Source organism: Triticum dicoccoides, chromosome 3A (assembly GCF_002162155.2).
Source record: "Triticum dicoccoides isolate Atlit2015 ecotype Zavitan chromosome 3A, WEW_v2.0, whole genome shotgun sequence".
Classification (NCBI taxonomy): Eukaryota; Viridiplantae; Streptophyta; class Magnoliopsida; order Poales; family Poaceae; genus Triticum; species Triticum dicoccoides.
In genome coordinates this window covers 672,960,884-672,986,452 of record NC_041384.1, presented here as the reverse complement: position 1 = coordinate 672,986,452, position 25,569 = coordinate 672,960,884, and the positions used below count along the sequence as shown (strand labels likewise).

Sequence of the window (25,569 nt, the reverse complement as noted above, 5' to 3'; positions counted from 1 at the left end):
ACGCAACGCACGCCCCGTCCAGCACTCCACCCATTCCCCGTACTCTACCCCCTCCTACTCGAAGTATAACGCGTACGGTACTGGTATTATGGACTCCCGGTAACGCCACCGTTTGACCACCGAAGCAAGTAAAAATTTACCGGAAAGCGCACGCAATGAAGAAAGGAGCCCTACGTATGGCCATGGAAACTGCCTGGCGTCGTGAATGAATGAATGAGCGAGCAATAATGCCCGTTTTTTTCGCAGCAAAGCTGGCTTTTTTGCATTCATTTTCCTCCAAAGATAAAGCCCGGCCAAGCCAGCATTGATGCCTCTACGCCTGCGGCCTGCCGCTCGCACGCCACTCCACCAGTGGCATGGCACGCACTGGCAGGGCAGTAGATAGAAAGTTTAAAAAGCGGGACGGATAAAACCAGGACCCGGCTGACATCCGGGCCCCGCACGCCTCACGCAGCGAGGCACGGTACGGACCGGGGAGCGCCGCGCTGCCGTGTATAAAACCAGGCGCCTCCCGCTATCCCTTTTCCCAAACATCTATCTCCTCTCCACTCCACCACCGCTTCTCCTTCTCCCCCTCCCGCCGGAGACCGGCCCGCCACCACGGCTCGTGCCGCCAGAGATAAGATGAGGACGAGGAGCGGCTCTCTCTATACCTGCGGAGGAACCGGCGAGCCGGCGGCTCCGGTGGCCGGGCAGAAGAGGAAGAGGTCTCCCGCCGCCGCCGGCGAGGCATCCGGCGTGCGCCGGAAGAGGCAGGCTACCGGGCCGGACTACTTGGACGGCATCCCTGACGACCTCGTGCTGTCCATCTTCTCCAAACTCGCCTCATCTGCGAACTCCCCCTCCGACCTGCTGTCCGTCCACCTAACGTACGCCCGCGCCCCGCCCCGCCCTTCGTGTTTGGTTCAACTGCTTCTTGCAAAGGAACTCCTGCTGCTTTGTCTGTATGGTTGCCTGAACGTGTTTGTGCCTTTGACGTTTCAGGTGCAAGAGGCTCAACGGCCTGGGGCAGCAGGACATGGTGTTCGCCAAGGCCTCGCCGGCGTCGCTCGCCGTCAAGGCGGCGGCCTGGTCCGAGCCCGTGCAGCGGTTTCTCAAGCGCTGCGCCGACGCCGGCAATCTTGAGGCTTGCTACATTCTCGGCATGGTAAGTGTTGATGACCTAATCTAGTTGACTTGATCGTTCGGTTTGACATCCGTGCATGCATGGCCGGAGTTTCAGGGGTGGAGTGCTGACGAGTTTCTTACGTTTTTGCAGATCCGGTTCTACTGCCTTGGCAGCCGCAGCGGCGGCGCGGCTCTGCTCGCGAAGGCGGCCGTCGGCGGGCACCCGGCGGCGCTGTACTCGCTGGCCGTCATCCAGTTCAACGGGAGCGGGGGCGCCAAGTCGGACCGCGACCTGCGCGCCGGGGCGGCGCTCTGCGCGCGCTCCGCCGCGCTGGGCCACGTCGACGCGCTCCGGGAGCTCGGGCACTGCCTCCAGGACGGCTACGGCGTGCGCCGCGACCCGGCCGAGGGCCGCCGCCTCCTCGTCGCCGCCAACGCCCGCGAGCTCTCCCTCGCGCTCGCCGCCGCGGCGGCAAGCGCAACCTACCCCTTCGCCTCCCTCCCCATCGGCGCCGTCGCAGGCGGCGCCGGCGGCGTCACCAGCAGCCCCCTCCTCTCCGACTTCGGGTGGAGCCTGCCGGAGGCAGAGCCGCACACGGCGAACCAGTTCATGTCAGACTGGTGGGCGTCGCGCGGCGTGCAGGCGTGCGCCAAGAAGACCGACGCGGCGGCCACCGGCGGAGACGGCGAGGGCGAGCTGCGGCTGTGCTCCCACATGCGGTGCGGGCGCAAGGAGACGCGGCGGCACGAGTTCCGGCGCTGCTCCGTGTGCGGCGCGGCCAACTACTGCTCCCGCGCGTGCCAGGCCCTGGACTGGAAGCGCGCCCACAAGGCCCAGTGCGTGCCCATGGACCGCTGGCTCGTGGGCGGCGCCGCCGCCGCGCCGCAGCAGTGACCCGCCCCAACGGGCAACCACCGCTGCAACTAGCAGCACCGGAGAGTCCACCGCCCGACCGGTGGACCGGGCGTAGCGGAGCGAACGAACGATGATGAATGAGGAAGCGTTTTTCTGGCGTTTTGCTTTCTTTTTTGCGGCCGTTTGGGTGTCGTCTTGTCAGATGTACGTACTCTACTCTACTCGGGAAGAAGAGCAGACGAGAGATTCTACCGCGGCCACCCACCAGAACTCTAGCCTTTGTTTTCCTAATCTTTCTCTCTCTTTTCCGTACTCAATTAGTTAGCCCCTCTTAAATCAATCAAATTACTCCCCTGGTAAGATGGTAAAAAAAACCTGGATCCCGCTTCGAACTCATTTTCTAGAGCTCGAGCGCGGAAGTTGCTTCTGTCGCTTTGTGTTTTGGAGTTTTGGATGGATGCTGCGGGGGGTGGAGTACAAGAGCAGTGCTCCATGTACACTACGTACAGCACGGGCTCCTACGCTACGTGCCTCTCGTCCGTAGCTTATCGGATGATGAGTAGGGGGAATCGGTGGCCGCGCCGTGCAGCGCTGCTGCGGCCTGCGGCATAGTGTAGGCTTTGGTCTTGCTCTCGAGGCACGGGACAAGTTGGAGCCTTCCCTCTGGCCGCTGGTGCGCTGGGCTTCGGGAGGTGGAATCCATGTAGGCCACCATAGACATAGCCAAAGTGACACCACCCGGCCGGCTTTTGTTCTCATTTCCTTTACTTTTCTGTTACCTAGGGAGGACATGGATGGAAACAACACACAAGATGATGACGATGCTACGTACTACGATGCTACGTACTACCACGACTAGCCAAGCCCGCTCCGTTTTTATATGGCTTGAGCGGACGCTGCTTCGGTGCCTAAGGGCATCTCCAGCTGCGCTTCCACGAAGGCCTCCCAGACGATTTTTTCACGCCGACGTCAAAAAAACGGCTCAGTCGGGCTCCAGGAGCCTGATTTTCGCTGGCCTGGGCCGAAAACAGCGCCGGTGGACCCAGGCCGAACCTAGCGCGCTGGGGACGCCGGGGCGAACTGTTTTAGCGTGAAACAGCCGCGAGCCCGCCGTGTCAGCGACACAGCGCCTCGTCTTTCCCCAACGGCCTCGGTTCTTGTGGGGAATCAATGGGAAGGCTGCTGCCAGTCAGCCTTGCCATTGATTTCTCATGGGCGGTGCGTCACGGGACGACGCGCCGACGCCTCCCTTCCCTCGCACGCGTACACGGGTGCGGCGCGGCTATATAGCCGGTGGCCTGCATTCGCCTGTGCCCACACCAGCCCCGCCCCTCGCCGCCGCCCAGCTCCTCCCTCTCCTTACCTCTCCCGAGCGCCGCCTCCCAGCCCCTCCCTCTATCTCTCTACCTCTCCCGAGCCCGTCGCCATGGCGGAACGCTACCCCGGAGACGAGGCGGCGGCCAACGGCTTCGGCCGCCGTTCGCTCCGCGAACAGGAGTCTTGGCTCCTGTTCCAGGCGAACATCCCGGCGTCGCCGGTCATGCGCGCCAGGCTGACGGGGTGAAGGCTCAACGCCGGGGGAGTGCCCATTTTCCCGTTGCCCGACGCCATGGCGAAGCCGAAGTACTTCGCCGAGGAAGTCGAGGTCGTGCGCGCCTCCCTCACTGACGGCCAACTCTCCCTCCCCCAGTACGCCGCCGACAACCACGCGGCTTGGGCGGCGTATTTCGAGCGCCGCCAGCAGCAGCGCTTGGCGTCCACCAACGGCGTGCCGGTGGTCGGCGGCCGGCAGAACAGCGAGGGGCGCCACCTGTGGTGGGGCGTCCCCGGCCGCACACTCGAGGGCGTGCTGACGTACCTCGAGGGCGACAACGACCCGCCGTTGGCGTACCCGACGAGGGCGGCCGCCCCGGCGCAGCACCGACGCGTCGGGCCATGGGCGCCAAGAAGGTTCGGGTCCTCCTCCCGATCTTCATCGCACTCCTCCGGCCCTGCTCGGCGTCAAGGCCGAGCCCGCGGCTGAGACGCCGCTCGGCCGGCGCACTCGCAGCGCCGGCATCGTCATCAACGAGGGCGGCCGGCGCGCCTACTCGTCGGCTCCTCCTCCGCGCTTTGTCAAGACAAAGACGGAGCCGGGGCTTGCGCCGGTGAAGACGGAGCCGGGGCTCGCGCCGGTGACGACGGAGCTCGACAACGACGACGCGGCCCTGGAATGGGCGCGCAGGGACTCCATAGCGATGGAGAAGGAGCGCCTGGAGAAGGCGAAGGAGCGCCAGCGCGCCGCCCTGCTTCGCTTCGCGGAGCGTCGACGCGGCCGCGACGAAGGCGGAGTCGTCGTCATCTGCGACAGCGACGATGCGCCACCACCAGTCCGCCATGGCGACGCCGGGCAGGAGTCCAGCAGGGGCGCCCGCGTCAAAGAGGAGAAGGCCGACGACGACGATGGCGGCGACGGCGGCGACTTCAGCGAGTTTTTCCTTTAGATTTGTTTATGTATATGTGCTATGTAATGAAAATCCGCGAACTTCGCCGAAATGTGCCGAAATTTATCGTGTTTGATCGAATTTTATTATGTTTAAGCCGAACTTCTTTTATTTTAAAACGTGCCTGGGGCGGCCTTGAAACCGGGGCTAGGGACCAACTCAACCCAGGCCTAATTTTTGCGCCAGCTCATCCCCAGGCGGCGATTTTAGGCGTCCCCTGAGGGGCCAACGGTTGGAGACGCCCTAAGGCACCTGCCTTTGAGCCTATGACAGGTGGGCCTAATAGGTGGCTTGCCCACCTGTTATTGACCCAAAGATAGGTGCCTTTTAAGGCAGGGAAGCTCAATCCGGCTCGAGCACGCAACGGCGTACATCTGTACCTGCACACGAGTAAATTCGCAGAGTGGAGTGCAGTTCGATTTCTTTGGTTTTTGTATTCAGGACGGTATGAATCATTGAACGGAGGAGTGCCGAACCTGTTGACCCAGCGCGGCCAGCGCAACGGGACACCGTTAGGCTTTGGCATGTTGCACAGGTGTGTGTGTCTGCGCTGGGAGGGCCATGCGGCAAGGCCCGCATGGTACACGACTAGACGCTCTCCCGGCTGCGTGCGTGCGTTCGAATGTGCGTGGCGCGGGTGTTTCCACGACGTAGACGTCTGCGGTCGCCGGCGAGGCACCACCCAGACCTCCAACGTGGACATGCGAGTATCAGGGGAAATACCGGGCGGCTCGCATCATTGTGTCTAGCTGATGCCAACGGCGAAAGCACGGGCTGAACTGACGGCCGTTGTCCAAACTAGACCGGGGGTGGTATCTACTTTGCTCAATTGCTCCTGCCTTTTTCTATGGGATTGATTGATGCTGCTACAGTTATATTACTGACATCTGATATTTTCCTTCTGTTTTGTATAGGAGTATATTATTTCTTTCTTTAGACTACAGGGGGTAACGTGTATAGAGTAGTAATAGTTTTTCAGAGACAACTGTTCGAAATTTAAGAAGGCCGATATAATAGGCAAGAAATAACAGGTGGGGCAGTAAATAACCAGCCAGGCCCGGTCAGAAAATTTGGTGGCGCCCATCGGTGCAGGCGGCGACCCAATCAAGTGCATGCAAATATAGACGCCCCGTCATCCCCTTCAATGTATTCCTACGTTTACAACGGCCGTCCCACGTTGGATACCAGACCAGAGAAGATGGTGCCATGACACCGGCTTCGTGGGCGCACAGCGACTAGGCACGTACGCACTCCTCCACCACGTTACCTACGCCTCAGAAAATTCAGCCCCTCGTGATGCCTGCACGTTTGACCCTGCAAATAATGCCAGAATTTCTATATTTTTCTAAAACGAGGAAAAAAGCTGGGATTTGCATCTGCAGAAATAAAATCCGAAGAATTCCAAACGATCGTGCGCGCGAATTGGGACATATCGGCGCAACATGGGGCCAGGAATCGGATATTTATCCACATATATTTCTTTCGGCGAGGAATGGAGTGCTCATTGACCCTTATTGTTTTGCCCCTTGCATGCGCGCCGCGACTTTAATCAGGGGAAAATAATGGTTGACAAACAAAACGTCGTCCGCACCGTGCGTCCCGTCACTCGATCGGATCTTCGAGTTCATCTTGGCTGGCTCGGCCGATTTTCAAAGGGTTTGATCGAGGAGGGCGAGCTAGGGAAGCAAGCGAGCATTAGTTGGTGCTTTGTTTACTCCACACTAATTCATCTGCACGAATGATTCCCTGGAGCAGGAGTAATTTACTTTGCGTGGCAGGTCATGCGTGCATGGTGCAAGCAAGCAAGCAAGCAAGGGAAGCTCATTGTGCTGCTCCGTGGTTTTAGTCGTCGCCGGTGATGTCGTTGTTTCTTGTTTATTTTTCACTGTCGTGATTCGGCATGGGGTCAAGAGCCCCGAAGGGACCAATTAATTATCGCTTAACACGATGCTTCGACATAATTGCTTGCCTTGATGGTCAATGACTGTCGAGGGACAGCATCTCTTGAGTGGTGTGCGCCGGCTGCCATCTTGTTTTGCAGTAATTAGCGATCATGGTAGGCGGCTCGTGTTTAGCCTTTTTTGTTTTAGCAGTGTCTTTTAGGGCTATTCGCGGCCGAGGATCACTATCATGTAGTATATAATATTTGTGATGATACTATCTTCAGAGTTTATAAGATTATAGATTAGTCTCTAGACGGCCTCATCTTTTATACACATATCATAGAATTTATTATGATATTGTATCTGATACTCAAAACTCTCTTTTTTCTTTTAATTACGAATGGCACGTCTTACCACCGACCGGGAGGTCCAGGGGAATTTTGCTAGGTATCAACTCTACATACTTACAACTATTGTCCACGTCAAAGGGAAGTATCATATCAAATTCCACCTTCGAAATAAATCCGACAACTTCATCTGAAGTCTGGTAGCTGTATATGGCGCCGCTCAAGAGGAATTTAAATCTGCATTTCTAAAAGAATTAGTCAACACCTGTCGAGACAATCCCCATCCCATGTTAATCGGGGGGGGGGGGGTTTAATATCCTTCGATATCGGCAGGAAAAAAACAATGATCGGTTTGACACTAGGTGGCCCTTCCTCTTTAATGCTGTTATTGACAGCCTCGATCTGAGGGAGATCACGATGTCTGGTCGTCAGTATACCTGGGCCAATAACCGATCGGTGCCAACCTTCGAAAAACTGGACCAGGTGCTAGTTACTACTGACTGGGAATATAAATATCCCCTAGCCTCGGTTCGGGCACTAGAAAGAATTGAGGCCTTATCGGATCACGCTCCGTTGCTAACCGATTTTGGACAACCAATCCCAAGTTCTAACTGTCACCAGTTTAAATTTGAACTGGGATGGCTCACTAGAGAGGGATTTCATGAACTAGTTAAGAAGGTGTGGGCGCGCCAGCCTCGTGGTAACACACCCATTCAACGATGGAATAATCGAATCCGTGCCTTGCGTCGATTCCTCCGAGGATGGGCTAAACATACTGCGAGCATTTACAAAAAATAAAAATTGCGTTTGTCTACTTTAATTGATTCCCTTGATAGAATAGCGGAGGTGAGGTCTTTGACTGCTGTTGAGATTGAGCAAAAAAGTAATCTTAACGAGCAGATTGCCCGCCTATTACGCGAGGAAGAGATTAAATGGTACCAACGTAGCAAAGCGGATTCGCTGGTGCAAGGTGATGATAACACGAAATACTTTCAAATGCTAGCTAATGGCAGGCATAGAAAGAAGCGTATATTCGCCCTTGATCAAGAGGAAGGCCGAATAGAGGGGGATGTACCACTTAGAAATTTTATCACTAAGTTCTACAAAGACCTTTTTGGGCCTTCACCTGAAACTAATTTCCAGCTGGACGAATCCGTTACTCATGATATTACTCAAGTTACTGAAGCGGAAAACGAATTCCTAACCTCTCCGTTTTCTGAGGAGGAAATTCGAATCGCGGTGTTTCAGATGGAACACAACAAGGTGCCGGGACCGGATGGCTTTCCCGCTGAGTTTTATCAAAGCTTTTGGGACGTGATTAAGGCAGACTTGATTCAGTTGTTTAACCAGCTGCATTCCGAGGACCTTGATATTTCCCGTTTAAATTTTGGGGAAATTGTCCTATTGCCTAAGATTAAGGAGGCTAGTCGTATTCAGCAATATAGACCGATTTTCCTTCTCAATGTAAGTTTTAAATTTTTTACGAAGGTAGCGACCAACCGGTTGAACAATGTAGCTGACCATGTCGTAAAACCCACTCAAACAACATTTATGCAAGGACGCAACATATTAGATGGAGTGGTCGTCCTGCATGAAACTGTTCATGAACTGCACCGGAAAAAGATGAACGGTGTCATTCTTAAAATTGATTTTGAGAAAGCCTACGACAAAGTTAAGTGGCCCTTTTTGTTGCAAACCTTGCTCATGAAGGGGTTCTCACAAAAATGGTGTCGCTGGGTGGAGAGTTTTGTATCTGGAGGTAGTGTGGCCATAAAAGTTAACGATGACGTTGGCAACTATTTTTAGACAAGAAAGGGGCTTCGTCAAGGCGACCCCGCATCCCCTATTCTGTTTAACATTGTGGCTGACATGCTAGCTACCCTTGTTGAGCGGGCTAAACTGGATGGTCAAATTAGTGGGGTCATTCCACACTTGGTAGAAGATGGTCTATCCATCCTACAATATGCGGATGACATGATACTTTTTATGGATCATGATTTAGATAAGGCAGGAAATCTTAAGCTGCTCTTATGTGCTTTTGAGGAACTTTCTGGTCTCAAAATTAATTTTCATAAGAGCGAACTTTTTTGCTTTGGCGAGGCTGCAGAATTAGCACCCGAGTATGCCGACATTTTTGGATGCCAGCTTGGGCAGTTTCCGATTCGGTATCTGGGTATCCCCATACACTATCGGCGTCTAACTATTGCTGAGTGGAGGCATGTGGAAGAGAGACTTGAGAAACGCTTAGCCAATTGGAAGGCCAAAATCTTGTCGTATGGGGGGCGATTGATCTTGATCAATTCTGTCCTAAGCAACATGGTTATATATGTTGTCCTTCTTCCACCTGCCGAAAGGGGTTCTACAGCGGCTCGATTACTTTAGATCCATTATTTTTTGGCAGAGTGATAACAAAACTAAGAAATATCGACTGGCTAGGTGGAGCGTATTATGCAGACCTAAAAGTCAAGGGAGCCTGGGAATCCAAGACCTTGAGATTAAAAACATCGCTCTTCTCAGCAAGTGGGTTTATAAACTACTCACTGAGAATGGAGTATGACAGGAAATCATTCGCAACAAGTATGTGGGATCTAATGCCATTTCTCAAATTTATTGGAAACCTGGGGATTCATATTTTTGGAGTGGTGTCATGAAGGCCAAGGAATTCTTCTTCCAATTTGGGACCTTCTCGGTTAGGGACGGTTCTCAGGTTTGTTTCTGGGAAGATACCTGGCTAGGGAACAACTCACTAATGGTGCAATATCCGAGCTTGTATAGGATTGTTAGACATAAATTTGTCACGATCAAACAAGTCTTAGGATAACAAAACCCCGATATTTCTTTTCATAGGGATCTTTTGGGAACTCGTCTGGCAGCATGGAATGAATTACTCACTCGCCTGGATGACATTCAACTGTCAGATGAGCCGGACACTTTTCGATGGAACTTGCATTAGAATGGCAAATTTTCGGTCAAATCCATGTATGATGCAATGGTACATTGTGATGCTCCGGTAGATAACAAGAAATTGTGGAAGCTAAAAATTCCTCTAAGAGTGAAGATTTTCCTCTGGTTTCAAAACAAAGGAGTCATTCTAACTAGAGATAGTCTGGCACGACGCAACTGGCATGGGCCCAAGTCATGTGTCTTTTGTCAACATGACGAGTCTATCAAACACTTATTTTTTGAGTGCAAGTTCGCGCGGGCAGTTTGGGCCGTGGTCCAAGTAGCTTCGAATTTATACCCACCACGTACTGCACGGAATATGTTCGGCAACTGGTTGCGGGGTATTGATAAACAATTTTCTGCACATATTCTTGTGGGAGCGGCGGCCTTATGCTGGGCAATGTGGCTTACCAGGAATGATGTGATTTTTAACAACAAAAGTGTCTCATCTCCTATGCAGGTTATTCATGCTTGTACACGATTGCTCCATACGTGGTCTATCCTGCAGAAGCCGGAGGACATGGACCTTTTTATGATGGCGTCTACCCGGCTGGAGCGTACGGCCAGGGAGGTTTTCTACCCCCATGGATGGCAGTGTGATTTACAAATAGGATCTACCGCTCCTTAGGCTGGACACGATTTATTGCTTGGCATTGTATCAAATTATTTTATTTTTAGAGTGCTCTGGATGTTTTGGTTGTGTGCATCTAGCTATGCAGAGGCCGGGCTTTCTTTCAATATGATTGTATCACCTTGATATATCTATTCAATGAAAAATCCTTTATCGAAAAATAGCACCTCATCAAAATTGTCTAATTGACAATGCATGATACGTCTCTGTTTCAGAATATAAGGTGTATTGATTTCCGTGCAAATCAACCATTTAAATAGTGACAGAGGAGTTATGGCTGTTGAGAATGAAAAATGGCTCTTAGAAGGAGGAGGGTGGTTTACACACAAGAATGAGCAGGATGCCCTGGTGGAAGAATATAAGTTGCTAGATACTTTGGAGAATGAGAGTCATGATGAAAGTTTGGGGCAGGGAGACAATACTGATGTTTTGAACCATATGAGGTGCATCATACTTGTGCCCAAGGAGTCCAAGAGTATTGATAGTTGTGGATGGAGTTTTGGCCAATGGCAACATTGAAGGATGTCTGGGTGATGATTCATTTATTAATTCTCCGAATACTTCTTTGCATTATATTGCTTGTTTATTAGGATTAAACTGGAGCATGCTATAGATATGGTTGATCACATCTAAGATTGATGAAGGATCTCGAGCAAGCCAAGAGATATTTGCATTCACAAAATAACATGGGTGGGGTTGGAGATATAATACCTCCACCACATCCTATGCATATTAGAAATGAGACTTTAGATGAGTTGTTGTCTGATTTGAATCAAAAACCATCAATAAATGTTGTACCTGATATGGTGGGTTTTCAATTAGTGGCAAGTGAGAGATTTAAGATGAAGCTGGTAGGTAGGAATTCAAATTTTCCTAAATGAAAGGAATCAATTGGAATGTTAGTGGTGTAGGGAAGGATAAAAAAGAGGCACATTAGAGAATTGATCAAAGATAATCATATGAATTTCTTGAGCTTATAAGAAACCATGAAGAAGGATTTTGATCAAAAAAGTTTGGTAGATAAGAATGTGTGTGGGTGTTGGGGGGGGGAGCAGTTTCACGTGAAAATGGGGTGCCTTTGAATGGAGATATCAAGGTATTTTGATTTGGTGGAGCATGAGAATGCTGGTCATTTTGTGATGGTTCTTGTGCATGAAAAGTGCACATATGTGAGATGGAATCTTGTAGTGGTCTATGGTGCTGCCCAAGTGTAGAGGAAAGAATCTTTTTAGCAGAACTATATAATGTATGTCAACATACTCCCTCCGGCCGGGTTTATTGGGTCGTCCAACTGGAACGATGGGACCAAACCCACATGCTTTAGTTATTAGTGAGCATTTCGGAAGGCACACAAATTAATGCCCTTGTTTACCCCCTGAAACTATCATGCTAGCTAATGCCTCTCAGGCCCACGAATCATATGCGCACGGACACCTCACAACCAATAGGAAGGGTGAGTCAACGTGGCGTTAGCCTACAGTTTCCATATTGTGCATAGCTTTTTTTACATGCATGCTCACAATGCCCTAATTAATAGCTTCGAGAGACAAAGTGAACTCCGAAAGTTTTGGGCCCCAAAATTTTCATGTGGGTTTTCGGTTTTAAAATGAGATGGGAAACCACAACCCTCTTTAAACCCCAAAAGTTCTGGCCTTTCCATAAGAAAGTGATAAGAGAGGATTTCGAGGGCATCTCTCCTGACATGGACTCAAATGCCAGCATCCCTAATATCGAGCTTGTATCCAAGATTTGTGATCGAGTATAGCTGCTTGTATGCTTGGTTTGATATTAAGATTTGGCACACCAGTGTAGGCGAGTACAATTTTGTAGATGTATGGGTACATCAAACCACTCTTTGACTTGATGGCGAAGAGCGTTATTCAATTTCGATGCTCCAAGAAAGAGGTGTAATGTCAACTCCAACAGGGATTACTAAATAGACAATACCAAATGTGTGTAGACATGTCCGAACATCTCCTCGAATAGTAAGCAGGGCGCGAGTCATCCAACCGTAGTCACCAAAGACAGTGGGCTATGACACTTGCCGCCCCTTCAGATGCCCCCCCCCCCCTCACATACACACGTGCGCGTGGGGTGAAAATTGTCCTCCTCAGATCAAGTCTCCTCGTGACCTTACGTATTAGAGCTCTAATTTCATCTAAATTATAGTTTGACATTTGAGAAGTTGAATGTGTGTCATTTACACTCAGACCATACACTTTTTGGATTGTCGTACCATTTCCCTGTAATTAAGTGTGTGTTACACTATTTAGATAATTATATTGCTTGCAATATTATCTTAGATCATTTCACTTACAACTGAAGAACATGAAAAACAAAGATTTATCACGTCTACCTTGTACTACTAGGAAAAGGCCTACTAGTGGCGCACCAGTTTTGCCTACTAATGGCGCACTACTGGTGCGCCACTAGTATTTTTTACTAATGGCGCACCACTGGTGCACCATTAGTATACCAGATACTAATGGCGCACCTGTAGTGCGCCATTACTAACCCTTAGGTGCTCCACTGGTATTCCCTCTAGGTGCGCCACTAATAGCCTTATAGGTGCGCCACTAGTAATAAAGGAAGGTGCGCCACTAATAAGGGCTGAAATGTGCCACTAGTAATGTATTTGGAAAACAAAAAAAATCCAAATTTACAGAAACAACCTATAAGGAAAAATAATTTAAAAACAAAAAATGAAATAGAATCATAATTTTTATTATAGTAAGAATATTACAATGTCTTTACAAGTATCAAATAAAAGAAAAATTACAAAGAAATAAAAGGAAATTCTAAAACTAATCTTCGAGTAATCTTTTCTTCTTTTTCTTTACTTTATCCCTGCAAAGAATGATAGAAATATGTGAGAATGAACATTGTAGAGAAGTGAAATTGAGCAATTATTTGCATCCGACATCGAAGATCTAAGATACCTTGAATCATAGACATGGTCATTTCATGAAGCCAAGAGTCTATGCCATTCAGGATGCACAGTTCCCTGTCAGAAGAACTTAATTATTCAGTAAACACAGTCCTAAGCTTTTTACATGAGACAAAACATAAGGTACATGCTTGACCTAAGCTACGGCCACACTAATCCTGCTAACAACACACATGCAACTAGCTAATCAAGATTACTACTAACATAATTCACCGAAAAGAGTAACAGGTGATGCATCAAAAGGAATCTGGCCAGATCCGATCACATTAGACGAGCCTAGGTGTGTGGATCCAAAACAAAGTGTGCTAATCTTTGATAAATGAAAGTTAAGGTTAATAATCTAAACTTTAATATTCTGAACTTTGTTACAGTTTAGCCCAAGGAGAGATGCTCTATTCCTAAGAAATTAACTATTTAGTGACATAAATATTGTGATTGATGTGATGATGAAGGAGTTTAAGTTCTGTACCTCATGCATTGTGCCACCGTCTAGTGCGGCTCGCTGTGCCGTAGGGTCCTCATCTCGACAATGTGTGCGTTTTGAAATGAGAATGTGTTCTATTCTAGAACCATAACTGAATTCTTCAGCTCCAACGGTTTGATTAAAGCAAGTATAAGATCACAGGCATCTCGTCCTCCAAACCACCGACTAGAAGAACCTGCAAAAGAGTAGTAGCAGCATTGGCAGATCAAATCTCCAAAATCAGGCAGTATTGCTTCAAGTATCATGCGGCGTATTCTTCATGATCAATATGAATTCTTATAACTAACCAATACCGTTGTTGCCAAATGGCTAAGTCTATTGCCTACTACCAATGCATAATTAGCACACACAAGGATTTTATTGAGTGAAACAAAATTACCATCCATACTTCCTCTACTGCCTACACATCCAACAGGATAAAAAGAAACATTTTTCAGCAAAATCGAGTTAAATAGATGGATTTCCATCTTGCATAAATGTGTGCTTAGCAAATAGATGGAGGGGGAGAAGAGAGAGCTTACCAACATCATCAGGTTGGGGAGGTGGTCATGAGCAGCATGTCGGAGAGGTTGCCGGCTAATGTTTCAAAATGAAGAATAGTCAAGTTAAGTGTTAACCAACATTGTACAAAATACAGTAATTCACCGTTTTGATAACTCACTTAACATTGTACAAGTTGAGGTAACTGAAGATAAAATGAAGCTTATGGAAACAATATTCAGAGAGTAGGAGAATAGATCCTAAATTAAAAGGATCCACTAACAGCATAATATTTTTCGCAGATTAGCATGTAATTTTTTTTTGGCAGAACACACAATGCACATCTGAATCAATCGAGACGGTCAAATCAAAGATTAATTATGATTGTGAAATTCCAAACAGTATTCAGTCAATCACGGGCATCATTTAGCAACCAACTAAGTAATGAAGCTTAGCAGAAAATAAGAAATGGGAAGCAATTATTATGCTCCCTTGAGGCAGTAGATATACAATATATCAGTAGAAGTGTAGAACTACAAGCTTCAGGTTCAATATTATGCAAGGAAGTGCTTTAAAGTGTTACAGAAGAAAAATAATTGCTTATCATTAGCTTTATGGAAGCAAACAAATATCATCCCAGCACGGACGCCTCCAGCAGCACTATTGTTGTGCAGCAACTAGTTCCACAAACTTTGCCTCCCAACTCCTAAGATATAACTATTTACTGTTTAAATGGAGCAGTAGTGTGCCTCTCTTCTGATGGATGAAGCTGGTATCTCACGAGCCTGTACATCGTGAGTAATAAGTACTACACACATCATGAGCTAGGTTTCTCAGTATCTCAGTTTCCTTCTGACGAGTACAAACTAGTAATGGGATGTACTACGTACCAACTAGAACCACTGGTCATCAGGGGAACACGAGGCGCCTATCTGCTTCGAGAACTAATTATCAACAAAGGTTTCAGACGTTTAGCCTGTCATCTCCTAGTATTGTAGTAGTAGACAAATTAAGTAATTCACTAGCAGTTTTTGAGCATGGTCCTATGATCCTCCTGACGGAAGATATATTGATACACTAATGAGCAAATCAAATTCGGGAGGGAGAGGAAGAAAACTCACAGCCAGGTAGATTCCTCACCGCCCACCTCACAGTCACACCTCGCCGCCGGGCAGATTCCGCATGGTCACCGCCCCCACCCTCTCACCCTTCCCCTCCACCTCCCCGCGTGCAACCGCACTGATGCATCGTCGCCCAAGCAGAACAACCACGCAGAGGAAGCCACCCCCTCCTCTCCCGGCGGGGTGCAGCGCTGCAGCCGTCGATCTGGGAGCCGCCTGGCCGTGGCCGCGGGGATCCCTGCCCGATGGAGGACGGGGACAAGAGCTGGAGATGGGGGAGAAGGAGATGTGGAGAGGGAAGGGGAGGGCCGGCTGGCCACTGGGTGGGCGGAGAACGGCGACGGAGGAGGACGAAGACAACCGCTAGGTGGGCAGAGAACGGCGGCTTCGGCAGAAGAAGAGAACAGACACGGACGCCTCCACTAGCACGGACACGGCATCCAGATGCGAGGTCCCGGCTGGCCTAGGGTTTCGTGGCGGCGCGCTTGAGGCTCGATTGGAGGCGTGTCCGCGAGGGAATCTGTAGGGGGGCGGCGTCGGAGCTTCCCCGGATGGTGGCGAGGTTCGGAGGGCTGGTAGGCAGAGGGGCGGAGGTGGGGCGAGGCTGGGTCTCGCGCGAGCTCAAGGACAAAGGGGGATTCGGGAGAGGACTGGGAGGCGGATGGGGTAGGAGAGGTCTAGGGCCGGCAGCGGAAGGAGGGCTGCGGTGGCCGGCCGACGGTGCAGGTGAGGGGACGTGGTGGCCGGTGGCTTTTGGTGGAGGTGAGGAATCGTGAGAGGGAGCTCGAGCTATGCGGTGGATAGGTGAGAGGGGAAAAGAAAAGAAAAAGGCGGGCCAGTCGGTGCAGCACATCGCAATGGCACATCACGGGGTGGTGCGCCATTGCTAGCCAAAAATGCCCACCTCTCATGGCTTACCAATGGCGCACCTTTGCCAGGTGCGTCATTGCTACCTAAAATAGCAATGGCGCACCTGGCAAAGGTGCGCCATTGGTAAGCCTGTGGAAGGGGGTGGACCCGGAGAAAAAATAGCAATGGCGCATTTGACTAACGGTGCGCCACTACTAAAAAAATAACAATAGCGCACCTTCTTCTGGTGCGCCACTGCTATATAGCAGTGGCGCACCACCACCATGGTGCACCACTAATAGGGATATTGGTTGTAGCCATTTTCCTAGTAGTGTTGAACCCACCCAAGAAAAATCTTCCTACATCATGACATGAGGTCAACCACTATCTCTTGACTTACATCGCCCCCTTGATACCTTTATTCACCATGCGTCACTCTAGGATAATGATGGGCATATGTGTACCAATCAACATTCCCCCATTGTTGACTCTTATTCGTGTACAACTTCATATGGTGTTCGTCGTTATACATGTTCATCTCTAAAGGTGATGAGCATGTACCAAATATTGAAATGTCTGTCGGTTTGTAAGGATCGACACAACCGACATGGCCTTATTCGGAATGGCACCAAAATTAGGTTCCACATCAAAGAGCTTGGAGGGGGGGGGGAGCAATCTAGTGAAGTTTGGTCCGACGAGTTGTGCCATAATTTCACGAGTGGAAACCAAAGTCGCCATATCTTGGGGTAATCATGGATGCCATAACGTGGTTCCATCTCAAGACATGAGAGGCATACTCACCTTGTCTGATTGTTGGACTAAACATGACATGTAGTGCTTTATTGAAGTTGTGTGTCGGTGACGTTGAATTGTGCATGCCAAAACGCGTTGTCGGAAACCTTATTATGGCCAAAGATTATGGAGTAGGGTATTGATTTCATGCACCATCTAGTTGATCCAAAAGTCCGAACCGATGATGAAAGATGGGAGATATATCTCAACACTCCTCACATCAAGGACAAGCCTTAGATATTTGAGCTCTAATTTCGTCAAAATTATAGTGTAGACATTTGAGAACTTGAATGTGTGTCTTTTACACTTGGACCATACATTTTTTTATCATTGTATCATTTATGTGTAAATAAGTGTGTTTTACACTATTTAGCTAATTATATTGTTTACAATCTTATCTTAGATCATTTCACTTACTACAAAACAACATATAAAACAAAGATTTATCACTTCTTCCTTGAAGTAGATATCACCCAAGAAAAAATGAGGCAAGTGTGCATGGTAGTGATCACTATGCCATCTCATGTTTGGTGGTCACATTGGTTTGATACCTCATAAAAAAGGACATTGTGCTCGAATGGTAAAGGAGAGAACTTTGCAAGGCAATCCAAGCTGAGCAACGTGTGTGCCTTATAAGCTCTTGTACTAGGAGTGCACTGCATAAATCATCATGTTGTGTTCGAATCCTGACTGTGTTATGATGATCGACATAATATGATCAAGGAGGCGACATATCGAAGTATCCATGTTGTTAGGTGGCATGAAGTATGTTGTTATATTTGATAAATGAACAGTTTGCTCTAAAAAATGAACACTCACAATCAAAGCAAAATTGATCATGTTAGCTAAGTATGATATGACAATAGCTTCCGCTGATGTAAATTTGTGTCTGTCAACCAAAACTCTAGTTTTCTCCAAAATTTTGCAATATTTGATAACTCGGGCATATTTTACCTCACTCAAGACCATGCACTTTGTGGATCCTCGCCATCGTCCCACAGCACAGGTGCCCAACACCCGGTTGCAACAGATAATGCAACTGCTATCCGTTGCAACTCCCCTACATGCTCGTGCTTGCAACATTGCCGGTGACGTGCCCGTGCAGCACCGGCACACATGGTTGTAACATATCCGAAGTGGTTGCAACTCTGGCGACAATGTATGAAGCTTCTGAAGTGCAATGTTGTAGCATATGCCATTGATGATGTCGTCTGTTTGTAGCTCTCGCGAACGTGGGTGGAGATTTTGAAGTGTACGGTTGTAGCAAAACATCAAGCTACGTCTCCGGTGGTTACAGCTCTGGTGACCATGGATGAAGCTTCTGAAAATGCACTGTGGTAGGTCGTCAATGATGGTGTCGCTGGTTGCAGCTTTCGAGAATGTGGATGAATATTTTTGAATGTACAGTTCTAACATTCGTTAACCTATGTCGTTGATGGTTGTAGCTCCCATGAAAAGGTAGCAGCTCTGCGCGAATGTGGATTTAGTGTCACATCCCTAGTTTCTGGCATTGCTCTAGGCTAGCTTCATGTGTGCATCATGTCTATATTTTTGAAACTTGAATTGAGGAATATTGGAAGCCTCAAAACCCTAAATAAAAGAGGGGCAAAAACCCTAGAAATCTCATTCATTGCTCCAAAAGGCTCTTCTTAAATGTTTGATAATTTTTGGTAAGGGTTCTGGTCCCAACCAAAATATTGAACATTTTTAAGGATTTATTTTTGGGACTTTGGATTTAATTCATTAGCTATTTGAATTTGAATTATATTCATATAATTAGAATATAATTTCAAATACCCCCTGAAATATTTTATAAGCTTTTGGAAAAGTCCATCTAGCAATATAAAATATTCAGAGGAGCTTTGGCATTGTTTGAATTATTATTTTAATTCAAAACAGTGGCAAAAGAATTAAAAAAAAAGAAAACAGAACTGAAATAGAAATAAAAGAGAGAGAGAGAAGGAAGTACCTGGGCCACTTACCTGTAGCCGGCCCAGCTCCCCCCCCCCACCTGGCCGGCCCAGCCCACCTCCTCCCCCTTGTCTTCTTCCTCCCCTCGCACCGAAGCAGCTCGGTGGCGAGCGCCGATGCCGCCTCGGCCACCTCCTGCTTCCACCGAGGCGTTCCCGAGCCTCCCCCTCACGCCACGGAGACGCCCTCGCCCCCTGCACCTCCCCTCTCTCCCCCTGGACCCCATTCCCTCCTCTGTTTCCCTCTCGCGCACAGCACCGAGCGGAGCTCGCCGCCATCGTCGCCGTACCCATGGCCACCGGCCACCCCTAGCCTCACCGACGCCCCAGGAAGCTCCGCCGGTCCTCCCTCGACCTCCTCGCCGTGTCACGCGACCAGAAGAGCCCCGGAACGCCACCCCCGACGTTTTCCCCTCGCCGGCCGCCGAGGATCTTCTCCGTCGATTCGGCCACTCCGGCGCGCCCCCGAGCCGGCTAACCATCCCTACGGCACCGCCGTGAGCTCCTACGCCTCCCCTCCCTCTTTCCCCCTTCGATTGCGCCCTATAGCCGCCGCCCCACGAGCACCGAAGCCGCCGTTCGCCATGGCCGGTGAGCTCCGTGCTCCCGAGCTTCTCCGCCTGCGTTCGTTGCCTCCGGATGTTCCTGGTGACCCCAGCATCCCGTAGAGCCCATCGGCCGCGCCCGCCGTGCCGTGTAACGCCGAAACCGAGCACGCCCGAGCTCCGGCCACCGCTGCCGAGCTCGAGGCCATCGTCTCCGGCCGCCCTAGCTGCTGCTGCTTGCTGAAATGGGCGCGGGTGAGCTCCAGCTCCCCGTAGCCGCTCTCCTCCGTCCATTTGGACGCCGGAGGAGCGAGCCCGCGCCCTCCGCCGCGCCTGTTGCCACCGGCGACGAGCCGCCGGCGGGTTAGGCCCTGCTGACCAGGGGTTTGACCCCCCCTGGGTCGATGACAGGTGGGGCCAGCCCCCCTGTTAATTAGTTAGTTTATTTTAATTTAATTACCCCCCTGCTGACACTGACATGTGGGCCCTAGTGTCTTAATCCTTAATTAAACTAAAATAAACCCCCCCTGACGCTGACCAGTGGGCCCGACCCCCCCTAACCTTTTAATTAAACTAAATAAACCCCTGTTAACCCCCTGTCACTGACGTGTGGGTCCCACACGTCAGGTTTGACCCGGACCAGCCCGTTGACCTGCTGACGTCACTATGACGTCAGGCTGGCGCATTAATTCAATTACTGGATTTATTAATAATCAGGAAATTCCAGAAAATTGTATAAACTTCAATAATTCATAGAAAATTAACCGTAACTCCAAATTAAATAATTTATATATGAAAAATTATCAGAAAAATTCAAGGAATCCATCTGTACCATTTTCATGCATGTTAGAACAACTTATAGCTGCTATTTAGCACAAATCAATTAAATGGCATTGAATAATCACATATGGAGTTTAAATTTGAATCTTGTATTCAAACCAACTTCATTTAATCTGTTGCTAGTTGCATTGGCTCAAAACACATTCATTTTGCCATGTCATGATCATGCATCATATTGTGCATTTCATTGATTGTGTTCCCTTCTGTGTTGCCGGTATTTGTCCCCTCTCGATAGACGTGATACCGATGATGTGATCGTTGACACTGATGAAGACTCAATGTTATCTTCAAAAGTGCCAGGCAAGCAAAACCCCCTTGTTCATTCCGATACAATCCTACTCTCTCGCTCCTGCTCTCTTTTAATGCATTAGGACAACACCGATTTATCTGTTACTTGCTGCGGTAGCTGAACCCCTTTATCCTTTGCATGACCTGTCATTCCACAGTAATTAGATGAAACCCACTAGCATGAGTAGGAGTTGTTTGAGCCCTGTTGTGCCTACTCATTCATGTTTGTTTGTCATGCCTGCTACTGCTTAGAGTTGAGTCAGGTCTGATTCATCCGGGATGAATCAGAGGCGTGTGAACATGTCCTACTGTGTGTGAGCTAAGTGTGTGAACACGATTTGGTAAAGGTAGCGGTGAGAGGCCATGTAGGAGTACATGGTGGGTTGTCTCATTGCAGCCGTCCTCAGGAACTGAGTTCTGTGCTTGTGATCCATGATTCAGCTACTACCACGCATTGGGCCCGAAACCAATGGACCCTCTCGGCTTCTTGATCACCCTTGTCCTCTGTCCAGGAGTTGCAAGTAGTTTCTGGTGTTTGTAGTATGCTGGAGGCCGTGCGCAGCGCTGACCGTAGGGGTGGGCTGTGATGCGGTAGGCACGTGGCACGGTGTACCGGATGCCCGTTTGGTATCTCGGGAACCCTGTTCACATCGTTTGGGGCTGTGAGCGAAACTCCGGCCGGATCTCCTCATGGATGGAACCCGAATAGGCGATAAACCTGGACCAGAGACTTGAGTGTTTAGGCAGGCCGTGGCCGACACCCACATTGGGCTTCCGCTTGAAGGTTGCCGAGTACATGTCGTGTAAACGGCGGTAAGTGGTGAGAGCGTGTGTGAAGAAGTACACCCCTGCAGGGTTAATATGATCTATTCGAATAGCCGTGTCCGCGGAAAAGGACTTCTGGGTTGCTTATATCAGTTCATAGACAAGTGAAAGTGGATACTCTAAAATACGCAAGATAAGCGTGAGTGCTATGGATGGCGTTCTCGTAGGGAGACGGGAGCGGATCCATAGTGGTGTATTGATATGGTGAATATGTGGACTCGTGTGCGCCACCTCAAAAAAGTTACTCGCAGTCGTAGTTCAGGATAGCCACCGAGTCAAAGCTGGCTTGCTGCAGTTAAACCCCACCATCCCTTTGTTGATAATGATGCATATGTAGATAGTTCTGATGTAAGTCTTGCTGGGTACATTTGTACTCACGTTTGCCTATTTTATGTTTTTGCAGAGAGACTTCAGTCTCACTAGTATTTCCGTGTGGTCTTCGATGTTTAGCTTGTTACCTCAGCTACGATCTTGTGCCTCGGCAGGATTTGGTAGATAGTCAGGCTTCTCAGCCTTTTTCATTTATAGATGTCTGTACTCAGACATGATAGCTTCCGCTTGTGCTTGATTTGTATGCTCTGAATGTTGGGTCATGAGACCCATGTTTGTAATATCTCGCTCCTCGGAGCCTATTGAATAGATTACTTGAGTCATAGAGTCATGTTGTGATGCCATGTTGTATTTGCACATATCGAGCATATTGTGTGTATGTTATTGAAATGCTTGGTATGTGTGGGATCTGACCATCTAGTTGTTTATCTTTAGTAGCCTCTCTTACGGGGAAATGTCTCCTAGTGTTTCCACCGAGCCATGGTAGCTTGCTACTGCTCCGGAACACTTAGGCTGGCCGGCATGTGTCCTTCTTCGTTCCCGTGTCTGTCCCTTCGGGGAAATGTCACGCGGTGAATACCGGAGTCCTGTTAGCCCGCTACACCCCGGTTCACCGGAGTCCTACTAGCCCAGTGCTACAGCCTGGATTCACTCGCTGATGACCGACACGTTCGATGCTGGGTCATGGATGCCTGTCCCTGTAAGTCTGTGCCGCTTTGGGTTTACGACTAGCCATGTCAGCCTGGGCTCCTTATCATATGGATGCTAGCGACACTGTCATATACGTGTGCCAAAAGGCGCAAACGGTCCAGGGCAAAGGTAAGGCGACACCCGTGGGAATACCGTGCGTGAGGCCGCAAAGTGATATGAGGTGTTACATGCTAGATCGATGTGGCATTGAGTCGGGGTCCTGACAGCGTTGATATCAGAGCCTGACTGCCTGTAGGATTACTAAGCCAAACTGGTCGAAGTTGAGTCTAGGAATTCTTTAGTTATATAAGGGAATTGATTGTGGGATGGAACGTAAGGCTCTTTTTACTCCTTATACTTTATGCCCTTCTGATCTGAGTCATCTTATCTTTCCTGCGGGGATTAAGAACTAGGCTATCTTTTCTTTCTATCAGGATCACGTGTTACTAATCCGTAGACTTATAGATTGTTGGATTTAAGTCTCAGTTCAGTTCTTACTACTTCTGTATGTTAATTGTTGATCTCGAAACCTTGATATTGTGCTTCTGAGTGGTTATGCCACCATTTTTGTGAATGTCTCAAATCTTTTCTGAGCATTTACAGCCGTTATGCTGTCCGAGTCATTCCAGGTTTCTAAACAGTCTGATGCACTTGCAGATTCTTTCCTTCCGTTTCAATGTTCCTTTGGGCCAGATTAACCACACTAATCAGTGAGTTGAGGTACCCTGTTGCCTTGACATTTATGTTGGAGTTACTATTATGACCCTAGGTATTTAGGGAGTCACCTAGTAACCTAGCAACGTTTTGTGTTCCCAGTGTGATGATTCTGGCCATCAGTCTCGAAAGCATCCCGTGATGCTACTTAGTAGTAGGTATTCTGTTCCTGGGTTTTTGAACCCGAGATTCACCCTACTTACTTCATGTTGATAGTATTTGCTAGTTCCTTCAGGATATTAGTAATCTTTGCATTAGTCCTCGATGTTCGTGGTATTCTTTTCTTCCAAATACTATGAACCGCTTATGGCAGATGTTCCTCGCTGATCGAAAGATCACATTCAGAGTGCTCTCGATGGGTTCTCGATTCTACATTGTGACTCTGCCAGTTCTACCTTTCTACATGGGTTATCCGGAAGAAATATGTGGAATTCGTTCGACATGCTAAACCATACATCCACAACTCAGAAAATCGCATGTTCCTTTGAGTTGCTCTCTTTAGTTGCATTCTGACCCTCGTCTATCAATTGATACCAAGGGTATGCATGCATTCGTTTATCAATGCCTATTACCCTTGTGGTACGTCAAGCCATTCTGTCCTGAATGACTTGGAGAAACAAACTCCAGTACCTCATCCATATTTAGGATTGGGTCAAAGTAGTTGTGTTCCGCAGATCAAGTTACAATCCAGCTTCTGGTCTGCTCTACCCTGAAGTATTACCTTCTTTATGACAGGAATTTCATGAGAATTGCACCACCTTTTGTGAATTCTTGACATAGTGATACTTCTCGTCATCCTTTTTCATTCCTCGGTTCCGTGTTGTTGCAGCCGGAGTGCCGACAAGTGAATCATGATGTATGCACTCAATACTCCTAGCAACCCCATTGCTTGGTAGTTAATGGACAATAATCTTATTCTTAGTATGTTGGTTATTGAATCACCATTCTAAGATTGATCATGCTACCTAGTCCTTATTTTCTGGTGCACTCTTTGATTGATGAGTTAGGATTTTGTCAAGTCCTCGCTCATTTGATCATATCATCTTGCCCTGAAAAGCAAGATTGTTCTCGAGCTTAGTAACATATCGGTGGATCGTGATTTCCGAAGGTCTTCTCGGAAGTATTACCAGGTTGTCACCTGACCGCTATGTTGAGCTCGTGATCAAGTTGGTTTCTTGTGAACCACCTTCTCTCCAAGAATCGGTGTTAGATATCCCTGAGCTAGTTGGTTAAGCTAGACAACAACTTGGAGAGTTGGAAGATAAAAGCTTGTCTGCCTTAGTTCGTTCCAAAGGGATATTCTTGTGTAGTGTGTGTTGAAGAAACATGATATCTTCATCGATTGGTCCTTGTGATCAGTTGCTGGACCTATTGTCTTATCAATCCTTTGATTTGAGTGTGGGCTATCGTCAAATCAAATCAGTACCAACGATGCTCGTAATGTTGTCTTATTCGTGGTTGATCCCTCGAGCATACACCATTATATCTTTTGGGTCTGACCAATGCTATCACTTGTTCACTTAACTATGGAATTCCTTTTAAAAGGAAACCCAGATGAATTGTTGTTGTGCCCATTGACAACCTCCTTGTCTTCTCCATAATTTTGCTGAACATTAAGCTAGTGTTGGAAACTTTTGAAAGCATTTGTTCATGCTAGCTCATGAAGCATATGTTTGGATGAAGGTAGTGACTTCCTTTAATTCATGTGCATCTGATGCAAGTTGCCGCCGTGGATTCGAGAAGGTCAATGTTGCTTTCTTTGGAATCATCCCAAATCAGTCATGCACACGTGCGAAGTATTCTGTAGTCTGGAGACTTGCAACCTTCATTCTATATGTATCCCTAGCACACCACGCCACTGATTGATTTGTTCAAGGAGAAGGAGTTCCTTCATAAGAGCTAATCCGGACTTATGAAAGAACTTCGATACCCTCGTTGATGGTTCCCCCTCCTGAACTCGGTAGTGTTTTATTATAAGACTACCACGTGGTCATGCTTGTCTGGGACAACGTGTTCACATGTTTGTAGCAGAACCAGCTCATGTTTTGGAGCTTGCTATCGTAGTTCATCTCCCGAGAATCCCGCAACGTCATCTCGTCGATTTGTGTTGCAAACTTTCATTTTTCTTCCTAAGACTCGATGAGCCTGGAATATCCTAACACCAACCAGAGCTGAATCTCAGGCAGATATGATGGTTGGAACATTTCCCTAAGAACTATAATATTGGTCTCTCGATAACCGGTAAGGTGGATGTCGTGGCCAACACACCCATCCGGTAGACCTATTATTATAGTATCTTGTTTGAGGAAGTTGGCCACCTCCCCATAGGGATTTCGTAGGATTACTCCCTAGTTGCCCCTATGGATTTCTGTGTTCCGAAGTCCGACCTTTTTACTTGATGTTCTAGATATCAAACCATATCTATGAATGGGATACACTAGCAC

The 25,569-nt window shown here is 48.4% G+C and overlaps 1 protein-coding gene across 1 annotated transcript; it reads left to right on the top strand.

Moving 5' to 3' along the window:
* Positions 1–507: 507 nt before the first annotated feature.
* LOC119270112 (F-box protein At1g67340-like) lies at positions 508–2,390 on the top strand. The gene is made up of 3 exons (XM_037552082.1): positions 508–869; positions 985–1,147; positions 1,259–2,390. Exons 1-3 carry the CDS (start codon positions 625–627, stop codon positions 2,000–2,002), a joined length of 1,152 nt encoding a protein of 383 aa, XP_037407979.1. The 5' UTR covers positions 508–624; the 3' UTR covers positions 2,003–2,390.
* The last annotated feature ends 23,179 nt before the right edge of the window (positions 2,391–25,569 follow it).

Excerpts from the sequence above, each read along its gene's own strand:
- LOC119270112 (XM_037552082.1), top strand. The coding sequence starts at position 625 with ATGAGGACGAGGAGCGGCTCTCTCTATACCTGCGGAGGAACCGGCGAG. Across the intron at positions 870-984 it reads CTGCTGTCCGTCCACCTAAC|GTGCAAGAGGCTCAACGGCC; the intron begins GTACGCCCGCGC and ends TTGACGTTTCAG. Across the intron at positions 1,148-1,258 it reads CTTGCTACATTCTCGGCATG|ATCCGGTTCTACTGCCTTGG; the intron begins GTAAGTGTTGAT and ends ACGTTTTTGCAG.